Source organism: Leptidea sinapis, chromosome 44 (assembly GCF_905404315.1).
Source record: "Leptidea sinapis chromosome 44, ilLepSina1.1, whole genome shotgun sequence".
NCBI classification, from domain to species: domain Eukaryota; kingdom Metazoa; phylum Arthropoda; class Insecta; order Lepidoptera; family Pieridae; genus Leptidea; species Leptidea sinapis.
This window is the reverse complement of record NC_066308.1, coordinates 1,589,776-1,604,645: the sequence shown is the minus strand read 5'-3', so window position 1 is coordinate 1,604,645 and position 14,870 is coordinate 1,589,776. Positions and strand designations below refer to the sequence as shown.

General features: G+C 34.9%; 1 protein-coding gene across 1 annotated transcript; it reads left to right on the top strand.

Annotated features, from left to right (window-relative positions):
- Positions 1-80: 80 nt before the first annotated feature.
- LOC126977209 (ADP-ribosylation factor-like protein 3) lies at positions 81-11,762 on the top strand. Its single transcript, XM_050825924.1, has 5 exons — positions 81-445; positions 524-784; positions 5,668-5,800; positions 7,768-7,871; positions 9,732-11,762. The coding sequence occupies exons 1-5, from the start codon at positions 257-259 to the stop codon at positions 9,774-9,776; spliced, it is 732 nt and encodes a 243-aa protein (XP_050681881.1). The 5' UTR covers positions 81-256; the 3' UTR covers positions 9,777-11,762.
- Positions 11,763-14,870: the final 3,108 nt, after the last annotated feature.

Genomic DNA, 14,870 nt, shown 5'->3' with positions numbered 1-14,870 from the left:
TCTTCAAATTATTAGGTTAACCTTAAATGTCAGTGTTTGTTTCTATATATAACTATGAAATTGTAATCTTATGCTGTTTAAATGAACAGAATCGACTCGTCGACATTTAAAATCAATCAATAGTGTGAGACAATGCGATATTCAATTGTAATGGTACAGCACTAAATAAGGCATGTTTCTCTACCAAAACTGTACACGTTATTTCTATTGAAACATCAGATCCATAGTTTATAAGTCACATTTGCGTAGATAGAAGATGAACCGGTCAGACCGTCAGTGTCACGTCTTGTCATTTGACATTTCTGTTACCATGGTAACGATGCCGCATCAACAATGTTGTTGCGTATTGAAATTGAATTGTTTACAAGAAGTTTTGTTGAAAGTATTAATACAGGATCATCGATTACATATAAGTAAGATAAGCGATTGTGATTTTTATACCATGGTATGTGTATATTTTATATATCAGTACAACTACAATAGGTATCGTATATTTTTATGGCAATATTATTCAAAATTCCAGGGGCTTCTTAGTATTTTGAAAAAGCTAAGATCTAATTCAGAAAGAGAGCTACGGTTGTTGCTTCTTGGTCTAGACAATGCTGGTAAAACAACTATTTTGAAGCAGCTGGCTTCTGAAGATGTGACACAAGTGACGCCCACAGCTGGATTTAATATAAAATCGGTTTTATCTAATGGTTTTAAGTTGAACGTGTGGGATATTGGTGGACAGAGAAAGATAAGGCCTTACTGGAGAAATTACTTTGAGAATACTGATATATTGGTATGTGTTTTCTCTTTTATGTGTTTACGTAGAATCCAGATGGAAAGATAGCTGGTGCCGAAACTAATTGATCTCAGTAGAAGCTCCCTAGCAAAGTGGATTACAAGAGTGTTTTCATCCCTTCATAAATTAAATCAAATCCACTTTTGTGTATGTCTAGGACATTATAGTTAGTAAAAAAATATGCAACATAATTTAGGTTCAATCAATCAATCAAAATAAATTTATATTAAATTTAATTAATTATGAAAGTGCCAGAAAAATACTCAAACAACATGATTTACAAAAGTAATTTTAAAAATAAATTCAAATTAAATTTTTGAATTATTTAATTTATTTATATATTTTTTATTTATTTAAATAAATCAATAATTAAGAAAAGTAATTAAATTAATAAAAAAATCACATGTTTAGTTATTGAGTACAGATGCTGTACTCTTATTTATTATATAACAAATAAATCTTAATATATATAAATTACATGACACATTGTTTGTCCGCAATGGACTCCTAAACTAATGAACGGATTTTAATGGTGATTACTTCATGAAGTGCAGTGTGGTGTGAACTTGAGAGATTGGATAGTTTTTATTTCGATTTGGGACCCATAATTATTTTTATTTTCATATTTGTTTTGTATGGACATATTTTCTTTGAGAGAATTTAGTGACACAGTTTGACAGTTCCACTGTGAAACAATTTCATTATAACAACAGGGAGCAGTTTTTACGACATAATTCTTGATGTTTTGAAATATTAATAGCAAATTCCAATATAACAGCATTTCTTTTTATTATATACAGAACAATGTCTGTCGGGTCAGCTAGTTTATACAGGGTGTCCCGTAATCAGTGGACCAACGGGATACCCGTGATAGGGGTGGTCATCATCTATCGAAAACACCAAATTTTACTGTTCTAGGGCCAGTAGTTCAAAAGATATGATTTTTTAAGCATTATTTTGAAAATTCTACCCTTATCAACACAAAAGTTGAAAAAAAATATTTTTTATTTTTATTTTGCCCTGTTTCTTAACTTAAGGTGGCTGAGGAAACATGTGTCTTCACAATTAAATCCATTTTTGTGAATAAATATTGCCAAATTAAAAATTAAAAACCAAAACATGCGCAAATATCAAATAACTAAATTTGCAACGTGATGTTTGAAGCAAGCTAGTGCAAAAAAAATGTATGACAGCCTTGCGGACCATTATTTAAAAAACATCTGCAGTTCATACTGATTCCAAAAAGGTATAATTAATCATTATTGTGAAACAATAAAAGACAATAATTATTTTAAATCAACATTAGATAGCAATTTCTTGGCGGAATTTACAATAAAACAAAAGTAAATAGTTAGAATTTTTTTATTTATTTCTTATAATAAATGTTCGAAATGTCTTCCTCTTACTCTAAGGCATAGCCGGCATCTTCTTATAAAATTTCTTTTTAAACTTTTTAACGCCCTTTCATTATTTTTGACTTTTTCACTCACCACATTCAGTTTTTGTCTTAGCTGTCTTTCGTTATCGTTAACGGTTTCATATACGGATTCTTTAAAATATCCCCATAAAAAATAATCCAATGGATTAAGATCAGGTGATCGAGCTGGCCATGGGATTGTACCTCCTCGTCCAATCCACCTACTTGGGTAAGACTCGTTTAAATATTCCCTCACTTGTCTGCAATAATGAGCGGGTGCGCCATCATGCTGTAACCACATCCTCTCACATACCTCCTGTGGTACATTTGCTAATAAATTACTTAAGTCATTTCTTAAAAATTGCAAGTACCGAGCACCATTAAGCCTCGGTGGGAGCTCAAATGGACCAATAAGTTTACCATCTAAGATTCCAGCCCACAAATTGACTCCAAACTGGTGCTGGAATCTATCTTCTCGTACAATACGTGGATTCACAACAGCCCATTCATGTAAATTATGAATGTTAAACACTCCAACTCTTTTAAAACACGATTCATCGCTCCATAATATTGAATTGAAAAATAGTGGATCTTGTCGGCATCGGCGAAGCATCTCTGCACAAAAATCTATCCTCCGTTGATAATCAGCAGGTAATAGTGCCTGCACTCGTTGAATATGATAAGGGTATAAACTGTTTCTTTTTAAAATGCGATGTACTGTTGTTTTTGCTATACCAGTACGTCTTGAAATACGACGAACACTCGTAGAAGGTTCTTCTGTCACTTCGGCCAGTATTTGAAGTTCATCGACTCTTCTAGGTCTTCCCACGTTGTTTGCAGCTCCGGGAATTCTGCCTTCTAAATACGCGTTATTTACACGGAGAAAAATTCGATGATCCGGATAGCGGTCGCGATTAGGATAGCGCTCACGATACGTACGGGCTGCTTGCCGAGCGTTTGCATTACACAGACCGTAAATAAAATACATCTCAGCATATTCACGAGGAGTATAGGTATTAGGCATTTTATAAAATCCGGGCAAACAGTATCCAAATCACAAAGACAAACAAGGTCCAATTCAAGCGTCAGTCACCAAAAAAAAGAGTCGTAATGGTAGCGAAGTAAAAAACACGTGTGCAGCTACGAGCTATGAGCAAGTCTCTGATGAAACTAAGAATAATTTGAAAAATTAGGGTGTGGGGATCATAGGCGTCGGCCAATAGGACCCCGTAAACGAAAAAGGTACCTGAGCGAGAAAGAGATAGCATATTGTGTTATCTCTCTCTCGATAACAAAATAATTCTCAGAATAGATAGCGCTTAAATGTTTCTCGCAATTGGAGTCTAAAATTGGTTATTAAGTTATTTTTTTTGTAAAATGTAATATTGTTATACCTTTTTGGAATCAGTATGAACTGCAGATGTTTTTTAAATAATGGTCCGCAAGGCTGTCATACATTTTTTTTGCACTAGCTTGCTTCAAACATCACGTTGCAAATTTAGTTATTTGATATTTGCGCATGTTTTGGTTTTTAATTTTTAATTTGGCAATATTTATTCACAAAAATGGATTTAATTGTGAAGACACATGTTTCCTCAGCCACCTTAAGTTAAGAAACAGGGCAAAATAAAAATAAAAAATATTTTTTTTCAACTTTTGTGTTGATAAGGGTAGAATTTTCAAAATAATGCTTAAAAAATCATATCTTTTGAACTACTGGCCCTAGAACAGTAAAATTTGGTGTTTTCGAGAGATGATGACCACCCCTATCACGGGTATCCCGTTGGTCCACTGATTACGGGACACCCTGTATATACAGGGTGTCCCAAAACTCAACGATAACCTTATACCGGGCGAGAGGCCAAGGTATACCAGTTATGAAAAAAATATGAAAAAAATCTATGTCATTTAGTCAAGCGATGATAGACATTTTTCGAAAATGTTAAAAATTTGACACCCTTTGTCGCATTTTTAGGTACTGTGATCGCAATTTTCACAATTTTACAGTGATTTTTTTAATAATGTTATCTCAATTAACAGTGCTATTAATGGTAACCACAAATGAAAGTAATAATCATTGTTAACTAAGTAAAATAAATTAAATTTTGACGAGTTATGGTTTACAAAATTTATGTCAGTCAACTTTGACACTCTACGTTGGAAAAAAAATGTACTACACTACCTATGGCAAGTTTTTTTAAAAGATGGTCCATTTAGTCTAGGTTTCAAAATAGTACAACACTTGCCACTTTTCTTGCCAATAAAACTGCTATTTCGTATTTTTTGCGAAAGGAACTCATGGAAAATTTAATCAAAATAAAATGGTAAATTATCGTAACACTTTATTATCCTCCTAAAATTAAAGCAGATGCTCAAATTGTTTCCCTCCAGCACGAATACAAGCTCTGCATCGCCTCAGAAATGACCTGTTCACCAGTCTTGCAAATCTCCTCGCATTGATTTCTTCTGATGCTGCATCAATTTTTTAAGCGCAATTCTGTTACATTTTGAATTGGTTTTGAGTAGACCTTTTTTTTATGCATCCCCAGTAAAAAAAATCTACTGGATTCAGGTCTGGGGACCGAGGGGGCCATGAAATTGGTCCAAGGCGTCCGATCCATTTACCAGGATATAATTCGTTTAAATATTCTCTTACAGGCGGGGCATAATGTGCTGGGCAACCAAAATTTTATTTATTTTACTTAGTTAACAATGATTATTACTTTCATTTGTGGTTACCATTAATAGCACTGTTATTTGAGATAACATTATTAAAAAAATCACTGTAAAATTGTGAAAATTGCGATCACAGTACCTAAAAATGCGACAAAGGGTGTCAAATTTTTTACATTTTCGAAAAATGTCTATCATCGCTTGACTAAGTGACATAGATTTTTTTTCTTATTTTTTTCATAACTGGTATACCTTGGCCTCTCGCCCGGTACCAGGTTATCGTTGAGTTTTGGGACACCCTGTATATGTATAACTATAAAAGTTGAATTTAAATTTTAACAGCATGAAGCAAATCAATTGATGACAAGTTATTCAGCCACCACAAGTAGGAAAATTTATGAGCAAAACACATGGACCAGCCATCACCTTTCTCAATCATATTGCAGGGAAGGGATTGACCCAACCATTGCCTATTTTATTTATTTTTTATACTGGCAACACTGACTATTAGCAATACCTGTGGTTTAAATAAAACACTTTCTAAAAATGTGTTATAGTAACTGTGTTTTTACATTAGATTTTGCATAAAAGTTACATTTTTATTATTATTTTGCCTAACCTGACATTTGTTGACCATTTCAGATGTTTTATGTAAAATGTGTAAGACTTGTGTTCATCAAAAAAAAATTACACAGGTCTAGTGACCCATACATTTGGTTGACTTTCAACCCTATATTGACTTTTTATTATTTGTCACTGGTTTTATTGTTACAATTTTTATTATTTACAGATATATGTGGTAGACTGTTCAGATCATCATCGGCTAGAGGAGACCAGTTATGAGTTAGCTGAGCTCTTGCAGGATGAGAAGTTGAGGGGGGTGCCATTACTTGTGTATGCAAATAAGCAAGATTTAGCTAGTGGTGGGTTTTATATTTGTTATTTTATTTCTTAATTAATTAATACCTGTAACAAAATCCCACATCTTAGACTGGTGAAATACTTATTGATGTACTTAGTAATACATGACCAAATTGTCCTTATACTCCATGAAATATATGCAATTTTAAACACACTCACTGATATCTTCAGATTTTTATAAGATATCTGTGTATTGTGGCCTATACACTGCATTCATTCTTTGATATCTAAAGCACATACAATCTCACTTATTATGATTTAGTGATGAATGTGTTACAGAACTATTTTTCACTATGCATTCCCCTAAGCATAGGAATACTGAGATCATCTTGGATTATGATACTATAAGAGGCAACAAAAGGACTAACTCATTGTTATGTGGTGTCCACCATTGTCGACAGTAGTTGGCGCTGCTATATAGAAAGTAAACATCCAACAAAGTCCAGTTGGATTATGAACATATTTATACTGAATAGCCTATTCCACTCGTGTACGGTACATGGACAGTTTTGATCTGAGAAAGTCCAGAGTGACAACAGAATATGGGGTTGATGTAGTGAGAGTGATATGATAGGAGTTGGTGTGGGTCTAAATTTGTGATTATACAGCATGGCAGATGTAATGCACACCACAATGTTTCACTCTCTGCTAGAGGTCATTCGAGTCCATGCAAGACACGGGGCCGCCCACAGCAGATTTGATTGGGTTGGTCCATCGAATAAGTGACCTTCCGCGCGGTCTAATACCTTTCTACATTGGACGATAAGGCATTCTATGGACTTTTTTTTTTGTTGAAAATAAGGGACGAGACAAGCAAGACGTTCACCTGATGGTAATTTAATATAATAAATAAGTAATAAGGATTTTTGAAAAATCCAAAAATTCTGAGCGGCACTACAATTGTGCTCGTCACTTTGAGACATAAAATGTTATGTCTCATTTGCCCAGTATTTTCACTAGCTATGGCGCCCTTCTGACCGAAACACAGTAATGTTTACACATTACTACTTCACGGCAGAAATAGGCGCCGTTGTTGGTACCCATAATATCCATAATCTAGCCGGCATCCTGTGCAAAGCCTCCCACTGGACTGGATACCTCGCCTCCACACGTGTCCAAACAAGGCGAGTATGAGGGCTATGGCAGATAAACGGGGCAACGCTGCCGATATTAATACAATATTTGTGCTGCAGAAGAGGGCTATTCACGCTATTTATAACTTGGGTCCCAAAGAATCATTGAGCGCAAAATTCTAAGAAATTACATGTTGACTGTTGCTTCTCAATATATTCTTGATAATGTAATGTATGTTCATAGGCACATAAGTGAATTTGCAAGAAACTGTCATAACCATAATGTTAACACCAGGAACAGACATAAACTTATAATGCCTACGACTCGGCTAAGTCGAGTTAGTACGTCTTTTGTGGGGCGATGTATATGCTTTTACAACAAGATCCCAGAAAATGTTCAAAACAAAAGTTCAATTCAAAAGCAATTCAATTCAATTCAGCAGGAAATGTTCAATTCAAAAGAATTGTTAAAAAACGTCTGTGTGGTAAAGGTTACTATAACATACCTAAATGACTTTCTTAATGATACCACAGATTGGGAATAGAGCGAGCGCCCTCAGGCTATTAAATAATAAGTTTAATTGTACAATATTAGTTACTTTGTAAACATATTTTTGAAAAAAAAAAAGCCCGCTGAGTTTGTTGCGCCCGTTCTTCTCAGGTCTGAGGCATTAGTGAGCATAAGTGATGTCACATAATATTTTGAATAAAAATATTTGATTTTGAAACGCTGTTTGATGTTTAGTTCCTGGAGTATAAAAAAATTGTGACAAATTTGGCCCACGAAAAATCCTTCTCAAACACCATATTTCCAAAGCATTTAGCATTGAGCTAATAAAATACTTCAATTAAAGCTCCGGATCGAAATTAAACGCCAATGTTTGTTTGTTTTTTAGCATTACCATCAAGTGAGGTGGCCCAACACCTTGGACTGCATTTGATACGGGATCGAACTTGGCAGATACAGGCCTGTGTCGCGACTGATGGTACCGGGGTTAAAGTAAGTATTTCCGTATAGGTATTATGGAGGGTAGAGACAAGGAGAGTCATCTGTGTATATGAGAAAGTGATGATCAAAATGCATTAAATTAGGGCGGCGCTACAGTAGCATTTTTTTTATGGAATATGGCCACACACTCCAGATGGCCACGGAATTGGCAATCCCTCGAGATTTCGAGATCCCAGTATTCCGATACTAGGCGAGGTTTTAAGGGAAGTGTTATCGAAGAGCGATGGGGATTTTTTAGCGGTAAATGCGCAAACTTGAGTCTTCTGGGGGTTAAATTGGACAAGGTTCAATTTACCCCATTCCGCGACCTTCTCGAGAGAGGACTCGACAGAAGACAAGTTTCTCCCGGCACTGGTCGACGTTTTCCCGAGAGAGACCTGCATGGCCCGTGTATACGGCATCACCAGTGCTGTCGTCTGCATAGCAATGTATGTTGGAGGTGTCCAACATTTAATTGATATGCAGAAGAAACAGCGTAGGAGATAGCACACAGCCTTGGGGCACTCCAGCGTTCACGGGCTTAGGATTCGAACAAAAACCGTCGACAACGACTTGTATGCTGCGCCCAGTGAGAAAGCTGGAGGTCCACTTGCATAAGCTCTCGGGAAGACCAAATGATGAAAGTTTTGAGAAGAGCGCCTTGTGCATTACACGATCACAGGGTCATCAGGGTAAATCTTAAAAGAAGCGCCAATTACAAAATAATACTAATCACTGTAGGTGCACTATTGCCCATAATAATTATTTAAGGTTATGTTTACTACATTATTTTGCACGACGTAAGTTGTTGAAATTTTCAATAATTAACTACTATAGTCGACAATAATATTAAAATTATAACTCAGCATACTTCAATTCGTTTACAATTATTACATTCACCATACTTCACACCATATCCTGTGCCTACAGCAGCGCCACCGTGGAAAGTTTTTGAACTGTTATTTACTATATAAGCTGGACGCTTTTTCAATTTTTCTCTCTTAAGATTATGATACTCCTTGCCTGTAGCCTCCACAATAGGTACATATCTAACTCATATGTTATAGACAATACATCAATTTTCAGTGTGGTTTTTTTATGGTATGGAATGACAAATTAAAATAATATGTTTATACCTCAGTTCCAAAGAGTAGGTAATAATTCAGAAAAGAGTTTCAAACAAAAAGATCTCTGGTTGTTACGGTATGAAACGACTTACGAAGAAATGTTTGAAGTAAAATCTAAACTGCATTCGCTCGGTTTTCCCGTCGGTCACGCGGAATTTCATCTTCGTGCGGATCTGCACCTAGTATTACTTGCCTGCACTGTTATTGCCCCGCAGTCTATTATTTTATACATGTGTTTCCTATCACACGTGCGGAACGCAGACCTACCTAAATTACATTATCTAGGATATATACCTTTCCGTTCCAGGAAACTCTGATCGCGCGGTATACCTCAGATCGGCTTGATTTTGGCGCTCGCGCAGCATTCTGTCAATGCGTATTATTTTTCGTGTATTAATAGATTGCTTATAATTAGAATGATGTGAGTGAATGTATCTGATAGCTATTGAAACATGCTATAAGACATTGCAAAATAAGCCTTATTTTAAACAAAATAAGGGTCAGAACTTGGTGAGTGAATAGAGTGCCGTATGGCACTGTCGATTTTGGTGTATCTGAAAAATCTAGTGTCCTTGGGCACTGCTGATTTCGGAAGGATATTATGAAGTGATATTCAACATATTAATTTGTTTAAATTATTCTCTTAATGGATATCGAATCAGATTTTACTTTGTGGCAATATAAGTCAATACAGAACTTTGGTTATAATTGTTGTAGAAATTTTAATGTTCTTAATATATTCCAGGAGGGAATGGAATGGGTTTGCAAGAACATGCCGATCAAGAAATAACAATGTGGTCTTTCAATATTTGTTACATTAATCGAAAAGTAACTGCAGTATACTAAGTATATAATAACCATTAAAACAAATTGAAAATACACTATGCGCCGAGAATTGATGAAAATTAATTAAAATCACTGTAAAATATCAAATAACAAGTTTCAGCCCTGTTAACGAATAAAACAGCTGTTTTAAACGAACCTTGCGCTTGTAAACAGCTGCGTGCCCCTGTACCACAATACTTAGTGCGCTAGCCGATAAGATACGGTTGCGATAGCTGCGTCAACTCGCTATAGCAAATCGTTTCATACTATTTATCAATTCTCGACTAACATGCTATAATAACGGTAACTGTACGGACACATCTTTCGACTATTAGGCCCGGTATACACAAAAGCGAAGAGGAGAGGAGACGAGAGGAGGTAAGCCGCGAAGCTGTCGGGTTACTTCCACCAGAGCGGAGAGATGTGAGCTGTGTTTATAGCAACACTTTCGTGCGCGCGAGCGCGGGCCCCACGGCCTAAATTTCTATAGACAAATGAGACATCTCCTCTCCGATTGATCCATTTCCACCGAAGCCAAGCCCAGAGGAGATGTTGAAATAACGAAATCTGATTGGTTATCAAAATACATCTCCTCTCCTCTCCGCTTTAGTGGATAATGGGCCTAATTCTGTTAGAATTTAATACTCGTTGTATAACAATATGTCTTCTTTGTAAATTTAATTTAGTGATTGCTGTATTTATTTACTTTTTAACCGACTTCAAAAAGGAGGAGGTTATCAATTCGATCGGTATTTTTTTTGCTTATGTATGTACACCGATTACTCTGAGATTTATGATCCGATTTACGTAATCCTTTTTTTGTTTGATGCGAAATAGATGCCATTTTGGTCCCATTAATTTTCCTGACTTAAAACCTATCAATAGGTAGCACATACAAATAATAGTATTTTATTAATATTAAAGGTAAAGGTTTGCATAAGAGGTGTATTAAATTAAATTTTTAGTCATTTGATACTTTTCAGTTTTTGAAGTCGGTTTTTTCAAACGTAGTTTTTTTTATATTACATATTTTTATTTAAATTCTAAAATATATAAATCACAGTCAACCATGGCAAAGTGAATATTTTTATCTCAAAACTAGCACTAGGTTATAAATTACAACAGTGACAGACTGTAAAACAATGGTGGTTTTAACAACTTACTAAATATTTCACATAACATTAACTACCAAAACTGCATATTTATCGACATCCACGTCTTCTATATAATATACACATACACATTAGGTAAATACGTAAATTATGATTTTTAGTTTTTAGTTATATTTTTTTATTAAAGTGTAAAACAATGTGTACCATAACAACTATGAAAACTGCTAATATGAAAGAACTCGAAGTTCGAACTTCGAACACAGTAAAAGTACTTAGAATTTTTTTGATCGTGTGAAAGTGAACCAAAGAATATATAATAAATAAGTACAATGAAGTAAACTGCGATTTGTATGGCGTCGAAAGAGCGCCATCTAGTGAAAGTAGAGGAAAACATCATAGCGCTCTTTCGACACGTATTTAAAACATTTTACACTGCATTATTATATTAATATTATATTCTTGTATAAATTCTATAAAAATTTTGTTAAAAGTTTATTTCGGGATTACACACAATTTTGTAATATCTCGTGGCAATTTGTTTTAACGGAAGTATGCTTATATTTACGATACGAGCTTATTATTACTCATTTTAGAAAAAAAACTGTATTCAATTATTTATTTTTAGATATAGTAACTTTGGCATTATTACTAAGTATTAAAAACGCTTCCGTCCATTAATCGATATAAATGCTTTTTGTATAGGCATATTCAGAAAGAAGAGGAATGTAAAGAAATATTTCTGACTTAAATAGACTTTTATCTCTTTGTATTTATTTTTTCGCTTCTTAGAGAAATTCTCCCTTCTTCTCTTCTCAATAAATAATACAGAAAAAATCAAACGTAGTTTATTTATTAATAGTAATGTCCTAACAGTCATAGTGATGCTTCTTAGGCCTATCGCAAACAACAGACTATCCGTGACGCACTTTTTAGTCTGTGATTATAAAACATATAGAATTATATACAGTACCGTATACGACGCGCAAAAAGTCTGATACACAAAATATCCTCGTACATCTGACGAGCCAAAGTGCGCCAAAAAATATAACGTTATTAACACGCGCTAACGCAGACGACGCTCCCTTTAGTCTGTAGCACTTGCTAGTTGCTAGTGATTGACGTGTATCATTGCGCTAGACAGCGATGTATCGACGTTGGTAGTTTTCCAATTACCTACAGAGCACAATGCGACTCAGTGCCGCACAATGCTGAATTGTGCTGATACTTAATTGGAACATGAATTATGTCAAGCCATTGCAATGTTGACAAAAGTATATTTCTGTTCAGTAAAGTGTATACTTAAAAATTCTAAAATAAAATTGTATTCACATTTTTAAAGTGGTATCTTATAAAGTTAAATAGTCAATGTTTGTACCTTCATTTGTTTTAGTTTTATTTATTTAGAGCAATGGTCAACCAAAATACAATAAACGAACAATATTTAAATAATTTTTCGGTAAATTTGTACCTTTATCCAGACTTACATTTTTTTGAACACGGTTTGAATTGAGTTTTATTATTTCTAAAAAACTACGACGATACGAAAGCTTTCAAAATTTGTTCAACAATAAAAAATATTACTACCGATTGGCATCCTACTTTTCTGCCACTGAGTTGTGGAATGAAGTGTGCAAATTTATTTGGATATAGCTTTAGAACTGAATGTTTAACATGAAACAGTCCCTTTAATAATCGTTCTAATAGAATAGGGTGAACCCAAAATTCTCTATTTCTTCTTCTTTTTTTATATCTCAAGTACGAAATAATACACCGCAATCTCTGTACGTTCCATTGTACGTACGTGTACCTACATCCCTACAGTTCTGCCGACAAAATGACCGAAAATGTACGTCGTGTGCGTTGAGCCTGTGTAATATCTGCACAGACATTTTGCGCGCAATGCAGACATTTTGAGTGCCGCAGATTCGATAGCACAAAATTGTACATACGTACGTGTACATCCCTACAGTTCTGCTGTTAATTTACTTGGACTTAAATTAAATAAAACGCACTTACATTTTAAACGTGTATGTCTATTCTTCATAAAACAAGACCAACAAGAGAGTAGCCATAGATAACCCCAAGTCAGTATAGAACATAGGTACCATAAACAAATGTTTCTGAAGCATTCTATAAACATCTGCCGACGAAATGACCGAAAATGTACGTCGTGTGCGTTGAGCCTGTGTAATATCTGCCACAGACATTTCGCGCAATGCACACTTTTTGGGTGCCGCAGACTCGTTAGCACAAAAAGCATGTCGTCCGCGATAGGCCTTATGCACACCGTAAAAAGGGATGATGTGAGGTGAAAGTCCAGCGATAAACCGGGTGGTTTAAGTTTCCTCAACTCACGTAAAAATCACGTCTTATCCAGTCTCGCACTATCACGCCCAACGCTGTTGCATACGATATTCAGCCTAGCGAAACTAAGAAAAAAGCGATTCACTAGATTGTATGAAACGTGCAGTCATTGATTGAATTACAGATGACGGCTATAATCTTGTAAAAGACGGAGATAGCTGAAATCCAAAGTTTTAAGCAACTGTTCGCTTTCAAACTTAGCCGTATTATACTTCGTCGCCCAATTATTGTTATTACTATTTCAAACTCATGTCTAATCTAACTGCATGTTTAATACTAAACTAAATTTCAATTTTTACTTAGGCAGTACCTTATTAGGTAGTATTTACATTCTCTTTGGCGATATTGTTTACTAATGTTTACAATCTCGTCTATCTATTAGTTGTGTAATAATTTTATTGTCATTATGGGATATTAATTATTATAACATTCAAGATTCTATGATGCAGAAAGTGAAAGGTCCAGCAGGTAAAACAAAAGTTGGTAGAACAAAAAGACAGTGGACTGACGATATAGCAGAAATTGCTGGGATAAACTGGACCGATCTGGGCAAAAAAAGATAAACATGCAAAGAACACCTTTGCTCGACACGCCATAAGTTAGGATATCATCCCCACCATTTGGATGTGTGGCGGTCCTCCACAGTGCGGGTTTCAAGGAGCTTTCTTCCACGTACCACAAAGCTGTGGAATGAGCTTCCTTGTGCAGTGTTTCCGGGACGATACGACATGGGTACCTATAATTAAAGCGCGTACACCTTCCTTAAAGACCGGCAACGCTCCTGTGATTCCTCTGGTGTTGCAAGAGATTGTGGGCGGCGGTGGTCACTTAACACCAGGTGACCCGTACACTCGTTTGTCCTCCTATTCCATAAAAAAAAAGAAAAAAGAGAAAAAAAGAGGTTAATGCCTATGAAGACTGAAAAACTACTCATACCATTAAAGCCATCAAATGAGTCATAAAAAGTAACAACACTCAAAACATATACTTGTTGTAAAATGGGCGTGAAAAATGAAGTTTTATGTACGCTCAGTTGAAAATACAGTGACGAAACTCAGTTGATCATTGATTACGTATTGAGACAACTTCTGTAATATATAATAAGATAACACGATATTTTTGTCTTGAAGGTTCTTTTGTAAATTTAATATTTGTGCCTTAGATTCGACAATTTATACATCTAGATAGACTGTGAATAGCGGCGAACTCTTAACCTCTATTTTCGACGTAGACGTAGCTTATTATGCACACTAAAGTAATAAACCTGGCCTGTTCTCATGCGTTGTCTGACAGCAAGAGGTTTCTCTATCTAGACGTATTTATTATCTAAGGATTAAACATTATGTATTCTATAATGTGCGATACATTATAGAATATATTACTCAATGATGTATGATAGAAAAAAATACCAGACCGTTTTTATGTTTTATCTCTTTCACTATTTAATCTGAATGTGATAAATTATGTAATAAACAAAATGATTTGTAAATATTAATTTCAATTTTTGAGCAATCAGGCCTTAAATACTTTAAAATACTTTTGCGTTTTGTCAAACCTAGTCATTAATTAGATGAATAAAAATA